General features: G+C 41.4%; 1 protein-coding gene across 2 annotated transcripts in view; it reads left to right on the top strand.

The window, feature by feature from the left end:
* The first annotated feature begins 374 nt into the window (after window positions 1-374).
* LOC122787571 (nucleotide-binding oligomerization domain-containing protein 2-like) overlaps window positions 375-17154 on the top strand; it is a 326951-nt gene continuing 310171 nt past the window's right edge. For both annotated transcript variants that reach the window (XM_044054354.1, XM_044054353.1), the window contains exon 1: window positions 375-3295. In XM_044054354.1, the coding sequence (XP_043910289.1) occupies window positions 1101-3295 (2195 nt within the window). In that variant the 5' untranslated portion in view covers window positions 375-1100. The remainder of the gene's footprint in view (window positions 3296-17154) is intronic.

Raw genomic sequence — 17154 nt, 5'->3', positions numbered from 1 at the left:
TTCAATTACAAAATAACGGTCTTATGTAACTATTACAGAAAACTCAAGAAATATTTTTTGTCTTAAAATCTCAGGACATTTATCATCCCCCCCCCCCCCCCAACTACCCACAGAGGGTCGGGTGGTAACCCTATAATTGAAGAAGGTAAAATGTTAGCCCCCCCTTTTAAGTTGTACAGCGCGGTTTACTTGGCATAAGCCCAGCTGTCACCAGGTGGTACTCGCACACCACCTAGTGCAATCGCCCGTTCCAGTCCCATCAATCCTCCCCTGCACCGCTCTGAGATCTACCAACAATCAGGCATGCTAGCTAGTATAAGCCCATTTAAACTACGGCTGTGGATTTCCCCTTCGGAACAGCTGGAACAGTTTTACAGGAGGCTGACTTCCAAACAATGACGCACCAGCGACTGCCTTTCACACCCTCCGCCACAGAACGAGCAGAGCTCCCAAACGTCAAACTCAGTCACATGATTCCTCCTCCACCATTCTGCTGCAAAGTGAAAGTAAAGAAATAGGAGTATTCAGTCGGCGATTGATTTAGTTTTTTTTTTCTTTTTAAGAATGGGCATGGTTATTGTGAAACATTTGATATAATGGTACGACAGATTTAACTAAGCTTTTGTCTCAGAATTTCCGACTACATCCCGAAGAATTTTTTATTTTAAAAATAATGGAGGGAGTTAACACAGTTCTTACAAAAAGCACAGAGTAACTTTGTTGTAGAAGTAACTTTGTGGTTACGAAGAGTTGAAAAAGAGTTTCTTTGGTTGTGTATGCAGCTGTGCAAACCAGATTCAGCGGTTTGTAAGTTGTGCCTACTTGCAAAATGTGGCAGTAACTCTTATTTCTGTTCTTGCAACCATTAGGATTTTAGAAGGGATATTCACTTGGCAGCAGGCCCCTGCAGGATGTCCACTTTCTGCTTAAAATCCTTCACAGTCCAGTAATTTAAAGGCTAACGACGTATTTTGTGAAGTATGCATTGCGGCCAAAATGACTTTCAGATCTTGTGGCATGTGTTCTGTGACCAGAGGACAAATGTATTTCATCTATAATAATCATCATGTACTAGGAGTGTTTTTAGGGATGTGTGGTGGATGAAAGTATATGCAAAAGTAATGGATGTAGGTAGGGAGCAGATGCTCCTGAAGGGTATGCGACCTACACTTGTGGAGAAGTGGAGTGACCAGATTGAACGAATTCTTGATGCATCGTTGTCTGAAAGGATTATAACCAGGGAAGATGATTGTACAGTCAGAAGTGAAAACACAGAAATGGAAAAGATGAGAACTCTTTTGGATATACTAGACTGCAGAGGGAATGGTGCATGTAAGAAGTTTATTCTGATGTTAAAATCTGACAGATTTAACAAAATTCCATCAAAACCAGTTAGTCACAGTGCAGTAGGTCACAAGCTTACTGACCAGCAACATAAAGTGAATGAGTTAGACCAGTCTCACATTTCAAGTTGTTTTGCATTACACTGGAAAATTTTGGCACAGCGCCATGGGATAATGGATGAGTATATAGCAAATGGTAAGCGGCGTGCAAGTTTTGGAGAGCGCTATACAGATATAACTGTTGTCAGAAGAGAGTTGTATGTGAGTCAGAGGCAGCATGAAGTTACTGAGGTGAGAAATTCCTTCAGAAATATAGAAAGGCAACACAGTTCAATTTGCCAACGTGTGGATATCTGCGAGGCACTGCTTAACGGACATACAGGTTTAACACTGATTTCTGGTGTGGCTGGCAGTGGAAAAACCACGGTGATAAAAAAAGTCATTCAGGTGTGGGCTGTAAAATTTGAAGAGAGTAATGTGGTTATGCCTTTGGTCTTGTTCTTTTCATTAAGAGACTTGAACCTGATCACTGAATCTATTAGCCTGATGCAGCTTATGGTATCGCATTACAACCATTTAAAGACTGTTTGGGAGCAGCTTTTGAATTCTGAGCAGCATAGACTGTTACTGATTTTTGATGGCTTGGATGAATTTAAGTTCCATCTACATTTTGGAAAAATACAGACTTGTTCCGACCCAGAATTACCTCAGCATATAAGCGGCATAATTGTGAATATAATTAAAGGTCACTTGTTACCTGATTGTGCAGTTGTTCTCACATCGAGACCTCATGCAATTTGCAAAATTCCAGAGATGTACATAAAGAACTTCTACCAGATTTTTGGTTTTTCATCGGAACAGCAAAAAGAATATTTTAAAAAAGCATGTGCTTCTGAAGCATGTGCAAACAAAATTTGGGAATATGTTTCAGTCCGTAAACCTCTTTCCCTGATGTGCCATATCCCTGCCTTTTGCTGGATAACATCTACTGCCTTGCAGGAGAAAGACATGTCTTTGGATGCCACTGATAATGCCACTACTGTTACTGATATCTACTGTCGTTTTTTGAAAGCTATTGTGATTTTTCATGGTGTTGATAAAGATGTTACTTCTGTTCAGTGCCTAGTAAATGCAAGAGAGTCTTTGGAGATTTTCCGGAACTGTCTCAATGAACTTGGAGGATTGGCTTTTAAGGGCCTCATGGAGCAAAAATTTATATTTGACCCAGAAGACTTGCCTAGATGTAATGTCAGTCAGGGATGCTTGTCAAGCTTATTTATGGTTGAGGTCTTGAGAGAAGACCAGAATAATTTTGCTTTCCATAAGACCTATCATTTTTTGCATACCAGTGTCCAGGAGTTCTGTGCTGCTCTGTTTTATGTGATGGAGTCATACTCTGGTAGAAACCCCTTCTTGTACCTTGGAAAGGTACCACTTTCATTTTTTCATAAGGTTGGAGCAAGAATGCTTAGAATGTGTGGTACAGAAAGACTTCTCCGTAAACGTGTGAAAGAAGTGTGCTTCCTCAGCAGTCAGTCACCGACTGGACATTTGGACCTGTTCTGTAGGTTTGTCTGTGGTCTCCTGGTTCCTGAAACGTTTAGGATTTTAGAAGGAATATTCAGTCGGCAACAGGCCGTGCAGGATGTCCACTTTCTGATTAAGGTCCTTCACAAACAGTTAACACTTGAGTCCCTTTCCCCTGAGAGGTTAGTAAATGTGTGTCACTGCCTTTATGAGGCCAGGGACCCAGCACTGAGGGAAAGACTGGAGCAGCTGTCAAGTGACTTTGCCCAATCGAATGTGAAGTCCTCTGCTATTGGCTACACAGAGCTGGCATTTGTCCTTCAACTTACCAGTGATGTAGAGTTACTGGACTTGGAGAATTCTAACTTGGGCCCTGTGGAACTTTGGAGACTTATGCCTGTCCTGCCATATTTCCGAACTCTAAGGTATGCATCAGCTCCTGTTTTTTTCTTCTTACTTCTTTCTTTAATAAATTGATTTTTTATATATTTCACAGGATTACATTTAATGATTGGTATTGTCACAGTAGAGAGCATTTTTTAACATATATTAGCAGAGTTCAGTGTATCTTTAAGGTTTATCTCAGTAATATGCTCAGGAAGGAATCTTTATGGAGATGAAAGCCCTAATGAGCTGCCTTCCAGAGTGCTAAGTTACCATAATTAGTGCCTGGTGAACCAGTGCCAGAATTTGTAGTTTGTCTTTAGATACTAGAGTGGTGCAGCAGAACTGTATGGTTTCCTTCCAGAAGAGTTTATTCTAGTTAACTAACAAGTCTTTTAGACTCGCATGTATTTCACAGAAAGTTATGGGACATATTCTGATCTGCAAGTTCATGGAGTTCCTGTATGAAAAATGTCTTGCTGATCTCTGATCAGGGCCAGAGTTAGCACTTTCAGGTTGGGAGACCCCTGCACACTTTCAGTATTGCCCTGTTACTCTCACCCTTCCTAAGCAGCCTTTTAGTTCTAGGGTCCTTTGTACTAGCTGTGGGTATAATTTGTTCAGCAAAATCTCATGTTTTGACAAAATGTCTTATTGTGTGTATTTCAAAAGGTGGCAACTCTACTTCGTTCATGCTGCAGAGTTTTAGGAGTAGTATGCACGAGCGAACTGTGGTGCAGCGGTAGAGTTGTCACCTCACAGCAAGAGATTTTCCCATTCGATTCTTGGCTGGAGTGCCTTCTGTGTGGAGTCTGCATGTCCTCCCCGCAGTCAAGTGGCATTCGAAAGGCATGCGTGAATGGGCGTGCCTTCGTTGAAGGCTGGGCGTCGGGCTGGCACAGCAGCACCGTAAAAATCTGCCAATCATTAGCAGACCGGAGTTCCACTGTGGCAACCCCTAACCAGGAAAAGCTGAAAGAAAAACAACAACAACATGCACAAGTGAACTGAAGCTGCAATGTTCTTACATTATGACAGTCCTGTGTACCACACTGTGTTGGCTCATCTCTCAGAGCGACATTCACATTTTTGGGTATTTAGTTGCAGCACTGATACATTGCAACTCTGTGTACAGGGCTGGATTGGGAGAAGTCGTGCCCAAAGAAACGCCTACTGTTTCACCCCTCACGCACATCTTCCAGTGCTCCCCATGCCATGTACATTACTTTTTTATTTATTTTCTCACATTTTGCTTTACTCTTCAGCTTTTTCAGAAAACTATTACTTTCTATATGCTCTGAAGCACATTTTAAAGTTTATTTATTTATTTTTTACATAACCTTTTCACAAAAATGATGGCTTGAACAGAAGTTATGATTAAGGAAAGAAATTCAGTGTTGCTGTTCAACTTTAGGTTTCCTGTCATCCTTTCAGCACATTTTTCCTGACCAAGACAGCACAGTAATAACTATTTGGAAAATAACTCAATTAAGCCAAGACTCCCAAAAAACATAGGGTCATCAATGCTCAGGGATGCATTGTAGAACATTTTCCCAATCTTTTAATCCAGTGGTGACCTTAACAAAAAGCATGAGTAAGAAAAGAATTCTGGTCTTTTTTTCAAGGAAGGCACATAAATTGTGCCAAAGTGTAATGTTTAAAGCTGAAAAAATAGTAGCAAACAATAAACTAACAAGAAAGTTGTTCTGAAGATACACCAATTTTATCTAGGAATACTGCTTGCCTTCCAGTCCCCCCCCCCAAAAAAAAAAATGATAGTTACTGTCAGTACAGCCCTTTGGTGTTTGGGATGAAGCCAAGGTTCAAATGGCCACAGTAATGTATTTCATGTGACTGCTGTCATTCATGTAAATAGCATGCCTCCACACTACTCACCACTGCATCCTAAATGCAGCCACCTGCAAATATGCCTGATGTGTGATTGTGAGGAAAGTGAAAAAAATATTACAGTAATATATTACACTTTGTTGCAATTATACAGTACGCTGCCCCTACCCAAGCTATAGTAACGTTTTGTTCACTACTGAGATCTGTGAGAAAAGTAAAATAAATAGTAACCACACTGTCTCCAGAACCAATACAAGCTATAATGACCTCCTGTGTATATGTCTTGAGTTTGATTGTGATGAAAATTAAAGTAATGACCACACCATCCCCAGTCTCCCTGCATAACCTGCAGCAACGTTCTTTAGACACCTCTGAATAAGCTTAATTTTAGATGCGATACAGTTGAGAGCAGAAGCAACCAATAAGTCCATGTCAAAATGCATTTACAGTCTGGGTTGTGGAAGCCACAGACTCCTCGAAGCTGTAAATGTCTGAATGTTCTGTGATATATTGTATGTCTTACTTTTGAAGTAGAATTACTTGTTAACTGCATTTTTTTCTGCTGCTCAGAAGAGTTGTGTGTATACTCAGCATTATTTTCTGTATGTGTGTGTGCACAGGTAAACATTAATGTTTTTTTCTTACACAAACACACACACACACACACACACACACACACTCACTGCATGCTCACCTTTAGAGTAACTGGAGGAATTTCATTTAAACTTCTGCATGTATTTGAGCTACTGGGACCAATACGAGTAGAAGAATAGATGTGCAAATAGACAGAGAAAGGCCTGCAGTCTCCACATATAAAAACATAGCTAACAGTTCAACCAGAGGAAAGCACTGTGAGATGGCAGTGCTACTCACTCACTATGAGATGGCAGGGCTATTCGCTGCGCCACAGTGGCAATTAACAGTTATGCCGATCCTCTTCTTGCCAGACCACCAAAGATAGCCACCTATCGTGTGTAAGATCTATGATTGCAGTGGTAAGTGAAAGAAAATATGGCCAGTTTGTTACTCTTAAGTACACTGCAAACATGTGTCCCCCAATACACACATGAGCAATAATGGCAATGCTGATGACGTTTGTGCTAGAAAAAAATAAATAAATAAAAATATACTTGTTTTCCCGCCTTTCTAAGCTAGTATAGTCCAGTTTTCAGGTTAGTGCAGAATTCAGGGCTGTGTTACAAGTTTCTGTGTTTGCCCATACCTTACTTGGGTAGAAGGAAGTTTCTCTGTTCACTGTGAGAGGGAGAGCCTTGAGCAGCCTATCTGTCCCTGGAGGAGTGGATTCAGCCCAGAAATTAGTAGTTTATTGGCCATTTTGGGCTAATTTCTATCTCTTTCATTTCCCTGCTATAAAACCCGCATTTGTGTGGTTTAGTGCGCCGGGCATATATAAGTATTCCCGGCTCCACAAAGTCTACTCTTCAATTTTTCCCTTGGAACTAGCCAAACTTTCAACTTAAGCACTCAGACCATTCACTTCTCATACCGGCACTTGCTCAAAACTCATAGCAAGCACTAATAAACCTTAGCACTAGACCCCCCCCAATACTGTAGAGAAGGACAAGACTCTCTATTCGACCTTACCAGCCAATCAGTAAAACAGTTCACTGTACCTATCCAGGCATGTCCAAAGGGCAGTTTCAGGTGTACTCTCCTGTCCAACTGGTGAATCTGGGCATTTTGAGGCAATGTTACAATTGCCTCATGTACACAGGCAATCCTCTCCTCCTTCCACCAAACACTAATACACGCGAGAGATGCAATTATACAGCCAAACTGGAGGCTAAGCTCTCTCAACCCAAGACTGGACCAGGCAGCCAAAAGGAGAAGGGAATTACTTGCATCGCACTGCCAGTTTCACATAGATCTATGAAACCAAAACTGTCAAGAACCACACATAAATACATGAAAACAAACTCTAAATAAAAATCTGCAAAAGCAACAGAGACCTCCAAAGCAGACATCCAAGCAACCTCCACCCCCTAACACAAACCATGAAACACATACTTCACAAAACCAGTGTGCCACACAATCACAGCCCTTAAGGCAAAATAACACTCAACACACTAGTAATAGGTGACTCTATAGTCAGGCACACTGACGTCCCACTGACTAGGCTGAACAAGGAGAAGGTTACTGTTAGCTGCCTGTCGGGTGCCAGGATCTGCCACATAACTCAAGCACTCAGGTCACTCCAGAACAAGTACAAATATGACTCTGTCATTGTCCATGTTGGTGTGAATGATCTGAGCTGTACCTCCCTGGACTACATGAAAAGAGACATGGAAGAGCTCTCTGATCATGTAGTCCAGGCCGGTATGACCCTGACCCTGAGTAGCATCCTGCCCTCATCAAGAGTGATACCACGGTATAAAGAAAAAATTATCAGTTTCAACAATTGGCTAAGCTACTGGTGTCATTCAAAGGGGATCCAGTGTCTGCCTGGGATGACATGCTCGACAAGCCACACTGCTTCGCTAGAGATGGCTTGCACCTGTCACCCTTAGGCATTCGAATACTGGCCAAGGCTCTTGCCACCCCCATAGTGCCTTTTTTAGGCAAGGCACAAAAGACAAACTCACTGCTGTAAATGGCACAAGTAACAAAAAACTGAGGGTAATGCTACTCAATGCCAGACGTCTAAACCTCAAAATGCACGCACTCGAGGCACTCCTCAATATGGAGAAAATCGATGTATGTGCAGTAACAGAAACCTGGTTTAAGGCTCCAGAGAGCACCCCAGCACTACCAGGCTACAACTCATACCATACATTTCGGCCACAAAACCCGGATCAAAATACAAAAGGCGGAGGAGTATCCATATTCATCACGGATACCCACACATCCAGTTAAGTGGCACAGCACGATGCTTCAGAGATCATCCACATGCAGCTAACAACGGGCAAAACTGCTATTCAAATTATAGCCTGCTACAGGTCACCCACCATGTCCTAGGACCCCCACTCCGCATTCTTGGAAACACTGGGAAACATAAAGGTCCTACCAAACACCTTGATATTGGGTGATTTCAATTGCCCAAACATTAACTGGGAGAACTACTTCAGTACTAAATCCCTTGCCCAACGTTTCCTAGAATTTATAAACTCAAATGCCCTGGATCAACTGTTCAGCACCCCCACCAGACGTGACAACATATTGGACCTGGTCATCACCAACATGGGCGACCGGTGTTCCACACCGGAGGTCAACCCCTTGCTAGTTAGATCTGACCATAAACTAATCACTGTGGATATCCACATTCCACCACCACCCCTGGTCAAAGAAACCACAGTGAAAATCTTTTCTAAAGCAAACGTCACGTTACTTAAGACCAAGGTGGGAAGTTTCAAAGCCTCCATGCTAAAGGATAACGCTGTCCAAGCTGCAAAATCCTTTACTAATGCACACTACGGGCACCTACAAGAATGCATGGATCGTGCTCTCCCAAAGAAAACCAAGACTCACTCCTCCAAGAAAAGGAAACCAGTCTGGTGGACCCCTGCCATAAACAAGCTATACAATAGAAGGAAGAAACTAGTACAGAAAAGAGTAAAATCCCAAGAAGGGAAGACATCCCTGATCAGTATCAGCAAGAAACTATGTTCCCTCATAAAATCATCCAAGGCTAGCTTCGAAATGAAACATTGCCATGGACTCCAAAGATAACCACAAGGCATTCTTTAGCTATGTCAAGAATCTAAGTGGCAATTCTCAGATCTGCTCGGAGTTAGTGCAGAATGGCACAAAATACACTGAACCGACTGATATAGCCAACATCCTTGCAGACAGGTTCAGTGCAAACTTTAGCCCCTCTCACCCCCAAAAGGGCCCATAACTATGCCAGAAGAATGTAGTGCCCCTGAAATCACAGACACTCAGGTTAAAACAGCCCACTCCAAAGCAAAAAACACAGCATCAATGGACCGGATGGTGTCCCAGGCTGTGTCCTATACGAGCTCAAAGATGAACTTAACTCCTGACCTAAACACACTGTTTAAACTCAGCCTCTCCACAGGCTACATGCCCACGGAGTGGCGCACAGCAACGGTTATTCCACTTCACAAAGGTGGAGCCACAACAGACCCTGGCAACTATCGCCCTATAAGCCTGACTAGCTTGGTCTGCAAAGTTATGGAGTGCATCATCATGGATCTCATTAACAGAGACATTGGAAATGTCCAAACACTGGACCCTACCCAGCTCGGCTTTGTTAAGGGCAGATCATGCCTCCTAAACCTGGTGGACTTCTTTGAGACCGTTACCAAGGCTATAGATGAGAGAAAGGTGGTCCACACAGAGCCTACCTAGACCTCGCAAAGGCCTTCGACACCATTCCTCACTCAGGTATTATAGACAAGCTCACCAGCCTGAACATAAACCCCTACATCACGAGATGAGTTGCCAACTGGCTCACGGACAGAACCCACATGTTAAGAGTTGCGGGAGCTAGGTCTGACTCTAAACCGGTTACAAGTGGCGTTCCCCAGGGCTCAGTCCTAGGACCCCTCCTGTTTGGTATATACTTCTCAGAGGTACATGCAAGTAAAGGAGGGCTATGGCTGACCAAGTTCACAGATGACTGCAAACTAGAGGCTATAACTGACTCTCCGGCTGACACAGACATACACCAAAAAGGTCTCACTGAGACAAATACCTGGTGTCAAAACCATGGCCTCAAACTAAATGCCAAAAAGTGCATGCAAACTAGAGGCTATAACTGACTCTCCGGCTGACACAGACATACACCAAAAAGGTCTCACTGAGACAAATACCTGGTGTCAAAACCATGGCCTCAAACTAAATGCCAAAAAGTGCATAGTCATCCCCTTTGGAAAAAACAAAGTACCCACAAACTACCACATAGGTGGCAGCCCCCTAAATATGGAAGACGTTATAAGGGATCTGGGGACCCAAGTAGATAGTAACCTCTCCTTTGATAATCACATTGCCAAAGTGGTTAGAAAATCCTTCTATGTGGCTCACATAATCACAAAAGGGTTTGCATCCAGATCGAAAGAGGTCATTGGGCCCCTCTATGCATCACTCATCAGACCCATCATAGAGTACAATGCCCCATTTGGGATGTACCTTACAAGACACCTGCAACAACTGGAAAGACCACAGAAGTACCTCACCAAGAGGATCACTGGCCTCAAGTAGATGCCCTATGCAGCCCGACTGAAGAAACTCCAGCTGTACTCTGTTGCATACCGCCTACTCAGAGGTGATCTCTGCCTGACATACAAGGCTATGTCCAACCCAGAATTGATGGACATGCTCCACCTAAAGAAAACCATATCCCCTCGAGCCACACACTTCATTGATCCAAACCTCACTACAACAATAAATAGGATGTGCTGGAGGGATAGATTCCTGTCCCAGAGACTTCCCATGCTCTGGAACAAGATTCCAATCTACATTAGGCAGAGCTCCTCGCTAACCCTCTTCAAGAGAAACCTTGACGAGTGGATGGGGAACAGAAAGTTTACCCCACGGATCACTTCAATGGCTCTGCTGTACAGAGGCACAGGGAACTAATCTAAGGGGGCGGTGAAAGCCAACACATTCCGGCTAGGCTTATAAATTCCTTTGGGCAGATAGACTAGTACCTACCTATGAGCCTATGAACCCACCTAAAATTAAACAAATTATAGCCAGTTTGTTAGGCTTACAGTGCAACACACGAGAGACACACACACAGAAATACAAACACATAAGGCATGGCAATACTAATTTTGCAGTGATTTAAGCAAATAGCAGTATATCATGCAATTGTTGTACTAGCACACCAGGTCAGTGACTGGTCATCAGACAACAGCAGGGGTGAGTCACATTTATATACCTCACTGAGGAGTAGTGCATACCAGTCACTGCCCCTGATTTAGCAGAATGCCCCCGATTTTGCCTCATAAGTTTTCTCTTTCCCTCATAAAAAGTTTAATTTGCTGCTAAATCATTGAGGATTGCAGATATTCAATAAATCCATGTATCAGAGTATCATGCTTCTTATTGTCCAAAAAATGCACATCAATGCAAAATACATCCATCTGTTAACTTTGTAAGTAAATTAGAGTAATATTTTAAAAAATGTTCATGATTTTGAGCCTTTATTTTGCTATTATCCTTGGCTTTGTTTAGAATTATTGAACAAAGTTAAAAGTTATAGTATCTGGTGTTCTGCTAGTATTTATTAATCTCCCTGAAAGAGAACTATCACCGAAGATCAGAAGCGCCAGCTCTTTTTAGAGCCCAAGGTAAACACAGAGATCGGTCACTCTGTGGTGCTGTTCTCTTGCACTTGCATTGATTATGTCCATTCACTGATTACTGGCTTTATCCTAACAAGGACATATCACAACCCATTTCAGAAAAAGCTCATAATCAGAAAATGAATCCTTTTTTCTCCTCATTTTCCCCCTAGCCATAAGTAGTTTTTGTGGGGCCCCCACAAAGTCAAGTATGAGTAGTCCCCCTTCACCTACGGGTATTGCAGGTGCCTAAAGCAGGACATTTTAGTTTTACTGGAGAAATGTCCACCATCAGGATTCAAGTTAAGGACACTATGTCAGTGGTAAAGCATTTAATGAAATTATGAAACCTGTTACTTGACAAAATGCTGTTACTATAACCAGAGATATCTTTGAATTTTAAAGGCAATATAATTACCCATCTGGTTCATTAAGTACACAGAATTGTTGTACTAGTTTTTGTTGGTTTGGCAAACATGTTACAGAATATGAAAGATAACTTGCTGTGACAGGGGGCCCTCAAGGACTAGGGGAGCCCAAGTGACCATAGGATTCACTTGTGCCTAAAGCCAGCTATGTCTGTGGTGCATTGACTTCGTACATCAGACATCTTAATGGTTCAGCCTTGTCTAGTTCTATAACTGGATCATCACTGAGGTGGACAAGAGGAACTGTATGGATGTCATATATCTAGTTTTTCAATGAAGTATTTAAAGCAGGGATGCCCTCGGAGGATAACTGTCAGGAAAACGTTAATAAGCAATGGAGTGCCACAAGGTTTAGTGTTGGTCCTGGTTCTATTCAGTATATTTATCTTTGATACTGCTGGAGTAGAATTAGTTTGAAGACTGTAAGAGTGGCTCATTGGTTACTGATAGAAGGGTCAAGTTTCAAGAGACCAGCAGCTTGCATGGTGGGCAGTCATATGCCAGCCTGAATTTACTGTAAAGTAGTGCAAGGTTATGCTCTTTAATGGGAAGCTGTGACTTCTTGTCTGGCAGTTAACACTGTTGTATGAGCTGCTTTCTGTAGTCAAAGGTTTGATAGATCTAATCTCTGCTTACTTACTGGGTGATTCTGAGCAAGTCATTTAACCAGACAGTGCTATCGGGCTGAGTCTAGCAGCACAAAGCTATGAGCTGTTAATGCATTGCTTCCTCTAGTCCAAGGTTTGATTCTTTTAGGTTTCATTTGCTTACTGCTTGACTCTGAACAAGTCATTTAAATAGATAGTGTTTCACTCCTGTCAACTAATAAATAAAATAACATTATATTACGTAAAAAGACAGTGACAAAAGGTAAGAAGATATGTGGGTGTATAGCATGGGGAATGGATTCCAGAGATGCCAAGTAAAAAGAAAAGGACATTAAATTGGCAGAGTGCAATACATGATTACCAAGTATTAAAAGAAATTGTGGCTGGGTGCTTTTAGGCTACAGCCCCTCTCTACATTAATTCAGCAAAGAAGTTGTATTTTTAAATGTTATGTTACTCTGTTTCTTTAACATAAATATAACTTGCATTTGCTTCTTTCAAGAACTAAGCTATTTACTGGTTTTCCCATTTTACTGTTTTCTGCTGTTGACCCTACAGAGGTGTGTGGGGAACTGAACCTTCTGTCACTGGGTTGTGTTCAGTACAGTCTGGCAATTACATCACTTTCACTGTTATTGTATGGGTGAGATCACTGCTAGTGTAATCATACCTTCATGCACAGAATGTGGGGTCTAACTGGGTTACCAGAGGGATCTGGAATAGACTGGCTAGCTTGTTATTTAGGTCTAATTCCTACCTTCTGGGGTGGCATAGTTTACTGAGCTCAGCTAGCCAACTTGAACCTTGTTAAGCTTAGTGTAAATGTACAGTGTAAATGTACAGTTCTAACATGAGTAGAATAAATACAGCAGCAGCATGGCTGTTGTGTTTGGATTTTGGGATTTAATTTTGGCAAACACTGTCATGGAATGAGGAAATTAATCTTAGAATGACAATGTTTTGCAGGATGCACAGACACATTCATAAGGCACATGCATCTACCAATTCGTTGTGGCATGCTGTGGGGTGTAGAAGGAGGCTTGAACACCTAGCAAAACTGATATGGACACAAGCGAGGGAGGTGCAAGGCATCCCATACCAGAATAAAACTAGAGAACTAAGCTTAATAATAAATTATTTGAGATGATAACGCCGATAACAAAATCAACAAACTGCAGTGGTAGCCCCCCCCCCCGCCCCCAGCCAGCTATACTGTACAGAAAAACGGAATGCTAATGACAACATCTGCAATGCTAGTAATTCTTTAACTCTGCTTTGTCAAAGTAGGTCAAATGTCAATTCTTGCTGTCGGATTAATAAAAACTGTTTTTTTTTCCCTCCAGATCAAAACAAAGGGTGGTCACAATTGGGCTTGTTCAACACAGTTGTTGTTGTGTCTTTTGGCTTTTCCCAGTTAGGGGTCGCCACAGCGGAACTCCAGTCTGCTAATGATTGGCAGTAGATTTTTACTGCCGAGTTGCCGGCCCTGACGCACAACCTTCAACGAAGGTACGCCCATTCACTCCTGTCTCCACACAGAAGACGCTCTAGCTAAGAATCGAACAGGACAATGTCTTACTGTGAAGCGACAAACGCTACCGCAGCACCACCACCGCAATTATGGCTTGTTCAACACAGTAACATTAGTAAATTGACTCTACATTAGTCATCCTTGTTTATTTACAATTACTCCAATATCTCCATAACAGTAATCTCATCACTTCTGCACATATCTCCATAACAGTAATCTCATCACTTCTGCACAGCATGCCTTCCACCTAGGTGATAGTATAACTACAGCCCTCCTCACCTTCTCAGATGCTGTTAACCAAGCAAAAGCCATCTTATATCTGCAGTATTTCTAGACTTGTCAAAATCCTTTGATATTGTTTCTCATTAAACTTTTTCATCGGCTATCCTTACTTGGCCTTTCCAATGACTCTCTCAATTGGGTTAATGGCTGGCAGATGGATATTAATGGGTTAAATGGGGAAACATCATTCTCTCCATTTCTGCCTGTCCCTACAGGAGTACCTGTAAGCTCTATACTTGGACTTCTCCTCTCTAACATCTTTATGAACAGTTTATATTCTGCTAGCAAGGAAGTCAAACTAGTCCAGTATGCTGATCACTCTACTATATACCTCTCAACCTGCAAATAATGAAAATCGGAACAGATGCTCTTTTAGGAGCATCCAACCAAAAATCTGGACATTTGATTAATTTAAAAGCTGAGTACCAAATAGCAGCTAACTATTCTTGCTTCCAGTAGGAATGTGGGATATTACTTAGAAACACATTTAAAAAACAGAGTGACAAAAATGATTGGAAAGTATAAGCACATTATCAGTGAGACGGTGTAAAATCTACTGACCTTAATGAACTGTATTGCAAAATTCTGCCACACGAGGCCATTTACTTTTTGTTTCAGAAAAAGGGAGATGTAAGATGTGTGTCCTCTTCCTTTAAATTGTTGTTGCCAGTAGTATATTGGTCATGCAGTGTTGTTTTCTGTTTGGTAGACTGTTCAAAAATCATATGTGATGAGGGGAATTCAGAAAATTGTGTGAAGGGGTAAATGAAGTCTGAAAATAGGGACACACCTCCAAAAATTAGGACATCCTGTGTAGGGATAAATCAGGTCTGCAAGTAGGAATGTTCCTCCAAGACAGGGACAGATGAGAGGTCTGCAGTCTACCCTGATATGCTCTGCTGATAATTTTTAGTTACTTCAGTGCTCAAGAATCCTTTTGTTCTATCGCATCCTGGTTAAACAAAGCACAGCTTCTCTTAAACGCCCTCAAAAACATTATTTTTGTCCTTTCCTAAATCCTTTAGACAAAAGAAAGCTAAATTTTCACTTACCTTTTTTGATAACACTCTCATATAGGTTGTTCCTTATACAAAACCGCTTGGCATTATAACTGACGACAATCTCAAATTTGATCTTCATGTAAGTAGTCAAAACCAAAAAAATAAATCTATTATAGAATACCCATGCATGCATAACTTTGGGCAGTTTGGAGGACTGCCACTGCACCATATCTCTGAAAGGGGAAACTAGAACATGTGACAAACCCCTCCCGTGTATACAGGGAGGATATATGAACTCTACACAGAAGGCACCCCTTCTGCGGACTGAACCAGAGAAACCAGCCCTGGGAGGTAGCAGTACTAGCCACTACACCACTGCACAGTATGTTTTTATGCATTTGTTAACAGGATGAACGCACTGGACACAAGTGTCCATGTAACATGAGGGCATTCAGCAGGCAAATGGAGGTGGAAAGAGACAAACTCTGTACTCTTGACTGTAGGAGGCAGCTTGTTAGTAGCTCAGAACCGTAATTCTCTGCATTAACTGCCAGACCATAGACCACAAGAACAAATAACTGTCTGTGTTCATCATTAATTTGGAGAGTTTTAAACAGAAGTGAAATCTTATAATATATAGTTTAGTGTAATTGTTGCATTATGTAATGAGTATTTTTCTGGTTTTCAGTATATATAACAGAAAGCAGGCAAGAAAGAATTATTATAACTAACAGTAAACAACAGTAAGTGCCTGCTGAAATAAACATTTTGTCCAAAATGTAGCATGTATAGTTTATAAAAAGTAAAGGTAATTGCAAGTGGCTCAAAAAATGTTGGTACTTGCGTATTATCGCAACCAGATTTTCATGCTGCGATAACTGACGTAAAATTGAAGAATGGATGTTTGGGTTTGCCCTGTAAGGTCTGTCTAATTTGTGTTTTACAAGTAAGGTCAGACATTTTTAAGTTTTGATGGAAGGCTGAGCTGTAAGCAGAGGGCTTGGGAAAGTAGTCACCATTTTCTTCCGCTGCTGCTTCTTCACCGACTGCGGTAGCTTGACTGGAGAAACTAGCTGCAGCGTCTGTGCCCTTTTACCTACATCAGAACATTTGATGGGAAGCAAAGACAATCGAGAGGATTTTCAAGTAGAAACAATGGCAGTACTGCAAAATCTTTTGAATTTGCTAACTTCCTTTCATTCCCCTAATGATAGTCTCACTTTGGGGATCGATTACAATAGAGAGGGTAATCCAAAAAAAAAAAAAACTCGAATGAAGAATGTCAAAATGATTTTGCAGTACTGCAATTTTTTCTACTTGAAAATCCCCTCGATTGTCTTTGCTTCCTATGAGATGTTCAAAACACTGCAGCTAGTTTAGGTAAGGATAAGTTCGGATAAGGAAAACACAGAGACAAAAAATGTGGCTTTCGTAAACTTTTTATTTTAACAATGTTTTAATCGGTCTTGAAAAGAACCATTGAATTACTAATGCTTTTAAATCGTGAGGGTGGATGATGTTGACAGCTGATTCTGTGGTCATTTTTCTATGAAAAACTTGGTAGGACTGATGTTTTACATTTGTGAAGCTGGCATGTTCTGACAAAAGCGCATACTACAGCGATCATTGATTTCATTACTAAGATAATGATGTTGATGGGTCTTTCGGTGGTTTTCTTTTACTATGTGGTGGGAAGCAGTCTTTTTTATGGGCAAGCAAAGGAGCGTGCAGCAGGCGGACTTGAAATAATAAATATGCTTGTGGTAAAGTGCTGAAAGAAACATGAACACTATGTTTTTTACATTTTGTTGATGTAAGTAAAGAAAACACACTTTTGTGGTACAAAAATAGACATTCTACAACATTAACTAGCATATTTAATGATTGTGAAGCAACCGCTATTGCCGTTAAAAATCTGGTTGCGATAATACGT

Source organism: Protopterus annectens, chromosome 13.part0 (assembly GCF_019279795.1).
Source record: "Protopterus annectens isolate FY-2018-M chromosome 13.part0, PAN1.0, whole genome shotgun sequence".
Lineage (NCBI taxonomy): Eukaryota > Metazoa > Chordata > Ceratodontiformes > Protopteridae > Protopterus > Protopterus annectens.
The sequence above is the reverse complement of the archived record's forward strand: the minus strand, read 5'-3'. Positions and strand labels throughout refer to the sequence as shown.